At 39.5% G+C, this 5,394-nt stretch overlaps 1 protein-coding gene across 1 annotated transcript; it reads right to left on the reverse strand.

Annotated features, from left to right (window-relative positions):
- Positions 1–638: 638 nt before the first annotated feature.
- Positions 639–1,568, reverse strand: LOC136168785 (olfactory receptor 8B3-like). The gene has a single exon (XM_065936487.1). It carries the CDS (start codon positions 1,566–1,568, stop codon positions 639–641), a length of 930 nt encoding a protein of 309 aa, XP_065792559.1.
- Positions 1,569–5,394: the final 3,826 nt, after the last annotated feature.

Genomic DNA, 5,394 nt, shown 5'->3' on the forward strand with positions numbered 1-5,394 from the left:
GAGGGCAATGGCACCCACTCCAGTGCTCTTGCCTGGAGAATCCCATGGACGGAGAAGCCTGGTGGGCTGCAGTCCATGGGGTCGCTAAAAGTCAGCCACGACTGAGCGACTTCACTTTCCCTTTCCACTTTCATGCATTGAAGGAAATGGCAACCCACTCCAGTGTTCTTACCTGGAGAATCCCAGGGACCGGAGCCTGGTGGGCTGCCGTCTATGGGGTCGCACAGGGTCGGACACGACTGAAGCGACTTAGCAGCAGCAGCACCAGTGCTATCTAGTTCACTTTGATCACAGATCTCTTAGTATATCACAGGTATCTCAAATTTGATCACTTGGAGACCATTTTCTTTTAAAAACTTTTTTTTTTAAGTTGGAAATGACAATAAAAAATAACAGCGATACTACATATATCATTTAAAGTTATCAAAAAACAGTTTAAAAATGTGAAAAAAGATAGTATGCAAATAGGGAAAAAGAAATCCCAGACTAAAAAACTGGAAATACAGTATGGAGAAAACTCTCATATTTTCTTAATCATACTAAAAGAAAATATTTATACGAATAAGGCTGAAACTAAAAGCAAGTAATCACACTGAATCTCCTTGTCCTGTAACTATATGCACAAACATCATTTCTGATCAAAACTTTCTCATCCTCAAAGTTTTTCTCAGAGCAAGCTTAACATCTTTGTTCCTCAAGCTGTAAATTAAGGGATTCATCATGGGAACCACATTGGTGTAAAAGACAGAGGATATTTTCCCATCATCCACAGACACAGAAGATGGTCTGAGATACATAAATGCACTTGATCCAAAGAACAGAGAAACAGCAATGATGTGGGAACTGCAGGTGCTAAAGGCTTTGGACCTGCCCTCTGTGGACTTGATGTGGAAGATGTTGGTGAGGATGAGACCGTAAGAAACAAAGATGGTGAGACTGGGCACAATGATGTTGATGCCTCCCACAATGAACACTTCCAGTTCAATGATGTGGGTACTTGTGCATGAGAGCTGGAGCAGAGGGTGGATATCACACAAATAATGGTTGATGGTGTTTGCATCACAGAAGGTCAGTCTCAACATGCATGTAATAAGGGTCGTGGCATCCAAAACTGCCATCAAGTATGAACCAAGCATAAGGCTGGAACACACTTTAGGGGACATGGCAGCATTATACAAGAGTGGGTTACAGATGGCCACATAGCGGTCATAGGCCATTGATGTCAGCACATAGCATTCAGAAATACCAAAAAAACTGAAAAAGTAAAGCTGGGTCATGCACCCCATGTAAGAAATAATCTTCTTCTTTGATATGATATTAATCAGCATTTTGGGTGTAAACACAGAAGAATAACAGAGATCTACGAAGGACAAGCTAAAGAGGAAAAAGTACATGGGCGTGTGTAGGTGTGAACTCAGCCCAATAAGGATGATCAAGCCCAAATTTCCCATCACAGTGACCACATACATTACTAGAAAGAGGAAGAAGAGCAGGAGCTGGAGATCTGGTTGGTCTGTCAATCCCATCAAAATAAACTGAGTCATGAAAGAACCATTCCCCAGAGCCATTCTTCTCTAAAGGAATCTGAGAGCACAGGAGAAAAGGGTCACAAAGAGGAAAAACAGGGTTTTGTATAACATCTCCTATACAAGACAGTGTATGTGCTGGAATGACTATGATAGCCTATCCTGCACTCATGGAACTTCCTTATCATTATCATGGAAATTAGTTTCAGGAACTTTCCCTTATAAACCCTTTTTTAACTAAGTAGCTAAAAGCATTAAAAGTAAGCCTATGGAGTGAAGGGAACTGCATATGCAAAGATAATTATTGGAAAAAACCAAAGGATCATGAAAAAGAACTTTGAATGAGAACAGAAATTTTATTGCCTCTTCTCACAATTTCTTCATTCACTTGGCCTTCCCCTCACCAGTAAATTTAGAGGGAGTCATCCCAAAAGCCTAGTACTCACCTGCAATGCAGATAAGATTTTACAAGGTAGGAACCAAGAAGATTATCTCTACATCAAAAAAAAAAAAAAAAAAAGGCGGTGGGGGGGGGAAGGGACCACAGTCTAAGAGAGGTTAAGTTAACTCACCATGTCACAAAATAAAACTTATAAATCTAGAAGAATGAATGTTCCATCCATGGAAAGGGAATTTACTGAGAAACTGCATCACCTGTGCCCCTTAGTAATTCTAACATTCCCTGCTCTCTCTTCAAACACATTTCCCTGCAAGATTCAGCTGAATCTTAGGACAGCAAAAACAGGAAATGAACTGTCATATTGTAGGTCCTCATTCTCCATCTCCAACAAAGGAAACATGAATATAAATGGAATTCAGAAACTCACCCTCTTTTAAGTCAGAATATCCCCAGGGTTTCTTCTTATTGTGTATAATCCCCCTGGTCCTTAAAGGGTAATTTCAGGTTCTGAGGCTTTAATTTCTTTGATTTTAACAAAATGTCACCTGTAATTAATTTCTGATATGCCCTCAAAAGCTTTCCTGAACTACAGATCATAATCATGATTATGACTTTGAGTCCTATCAAACTGCAAAAAACAATAAACAGCCTCTATTATTATCATTTTAGCCACTCAGTAAGCCATAAAAGATTTAATTTGAGTGTAATGGTATAAGGCACTCCATTATAGATGGCAGCAGCTTGTTCAGTCTCTTCCCCAGGGAACAGTTTCTACGTGTAATAGGAACTAAGGGGACTGTATTTAAAATCTGTCTTTTAGTTCCTTATAGACTCAATCTTTTACTCAAGTTTTCCCTTCACTGTAGAGATTTTCATCATCCTAGGAAGAGCCAAAATTAACTCCCATTTCCCATCAGCAAGATGGCAGAACAGGAAATGCTAGAATCTCCTTCTCTGCATGAATACATGGCCTCAAAAGCAATTTATGTACAGATTCCCTTTGTAAGAAATCCAAAACTTGGTTAAGAGGATCCTGCACACAGTTCAAGTATGATACCAGTCATGTTGAATCTATTAGAAAAATTCAATATACATCTTGTCATATAGCTATGGTGGTTCAGAACCATGTGACTGGGACAAAATCACCAGTTCCCAGATTCTCCTCAGGAAGAGAAAGAGGTGCACAAGGCATCCAAAACCCCAGCTTTCCTGGGGCCATTCACAAGATTGACTTCTGTATAGCCTGTGTCAGAAAACTAAAGGGACATGGGATACGACAGACTTTAGCTACCTGAGGTGAGGGAGAAGAGAGAGAGCAGTTTGGTCTAGAATTCATTATGAACCCTCCCCCTGACTTAACACAGCTAGCAGTAGAAAACACTTCCGACAGCTTCTCCTTGGTGAAGGAAAAGATGCGCTCTGCTCACCTGGAGGCTGCCTGAGGAATTGATTCTAGTCTCCTTTCTTTTAGGAGTCTGATGGGACCCTGACATTCTCCAGATACCTGGAAGCTTCTAAAAACAAGGCAAGTGGATTATACTATCACCAGATTGAGACGCCCACTTTTTCCATCCAGGCTTATTAATCTTGGTCTTCTCCAGTACAAGGCCAGTTCATGAAGAGTAAAATATGTTGCTAGTTTGCCTATGTGCAGACACGAACAAAGAAAGTCAAGGAAACATGAAAGAAAGTCCAATTAACACACCCCTCTGCTTTACAAGAAAGTGACACTACAAAGTGACCCTAATGAAATTAAGATATATGATTTACCTGACAAAGGGCTCATTTAATCATCATAAAGATGCTCACTCTAGTCTCCTGTAATGCAGGAGACACAGGTTCAATTCCTGGGTCGGGAAGATCCACTGGAGAAGGAAATGGCAGCCCACTCCACTATTCTTGCCTGGAGAATCCCATGGACAGAGGAGCCTGGCAGGCTACAGTCAAAGGGATAGCAAGAGTCAGGCATGACTTAGTGACTAAAGCATCACCTAGTCACAGAACAATACATGAACAAAGTGAGAATTTCAGCTTTAAAGAGTAACACATATGGCTGATTCAAGTCAATGTATAACAAAAACCACTACAATGTTGTAAAGTAATTAGCCTCTAACTAATAAAAATAAATGGAAAAAAAAAAGAGTACCACACAGAAATAATGAATCAAAAAGCACAATAACTGCACTGAAAAATTCACTAGATGGTCAAAGCAGCAGATTAAATAAAGGAAAGGATTGTATAATTTGAAAAAAAGACATTTGAAATAATTTATTAAATGGAGCAAAAAGAAAAATATATATACTATTAAAAGTCTAAGGAATTTATGGGAAGTATCACATGGATCATATAGGCACTACAGAGATCCTAGAAGGACAAAAATATGAGAAATGATCTAAAAGCTTTCTCAAAGAAAAACTGACTGAAAAGTCCCCAAATCTGTCAAAGGATATGGACATCCAGAACCAGGAAACAATAAAGATATCAAATACAGTAACTCCAAAGAAATCCACAGCAAGACACATTACAATCAAGCTACCAGAAATCAGACAGAATTTCTTCCTGAAATAGAGTTGATTTGCAGTATTATATTAATTTCAGATATACAAATATAATGATTCAATTATTTTATAGATTATACTCCACTTGAAGCTACTATAAAACACTGGCTACATTCTTCACCTGTATAATATATCCTGTTTGTTTATTCATTTTATACATGCTGGTCTGTATCTCTTTAATCATCTGCTCCTGCATTGACCCTCACTGCTTTCCTCTCCCCACCAGTATCAATACTTTGGGCTCTGTATCTGTGAGATTGTTTCTGTTTTGTTATATTCATTTTTTCTTTTATTTTTTATATTCCATACAGAATTCATCTTTCTTTGTCTTATTTCACTAAATATAATATTCTCTGCTGCTGTTGCTGAGTCACTTCAGTCATGTCCGACTCTGTGCAACCCCATAGACAGCAGCCCACCAGGCTCCCCCGTCTCTGGGATTCTCCAGGCAAGAACACTGGAGTGGGTTGCCATTTCCTTCTCCAATGCATGAAAGTGAAAAATGAAAGTGAAGTCGCTCAGTCGTGTCCGACTCTTAGCGACCCCATGCATAATATTCTCTAGGAACAACCATATATTTGCAAATGGCAGAATTCCATTCTTTTTAATGGCCGGGTAATATAGTGTACCTGGGATTCCCAGGTGGTGCTAGTGGTAAGCAACCTGCCTTTCAGTGCGGGATACATAAGAGACATGGGCTTGATCCCCAAGTTGGGAAGATCCCTTGGAGCAGGGCATAGCAACCCACTCCAGTATTCTTGCCTGGAGAATCCCATGTACAGCGGAGACAGTCAGGCTACAGTTCATAGGGTTGCAAAGAGATGGACATAACTGAAGCAACTTTGCACTTACACATGCAATATACTGAACACATCACTGACCATTAAATATTACATTTTTTAATCTATTT

Source organism: Muntiacus reevesi, chromosome 5 (assembly GCF_963930625.1).
Source record: "Muntiacus reevesi chromosome 5, mMunRee1.1, whole genome shotgun sequence".
NCBI classification, from domain to species: domain Eukaryota; kingdom Metazoa; phylum Chordata; class Mammalia; order Artiodactyla; family Cervidae; genus Muntiacus; species Muntiacus reevesi.

What these genes read in the sequence shown, in the direction of transcription:
- LOC136168785 (XM_065936487.1), bottom strand. Translation starts at nt 1,568, where the DNA reads ATGGCTCTGGGGAATGGTTCTTTCATGACTCAGTTTATTTTGATGGGA.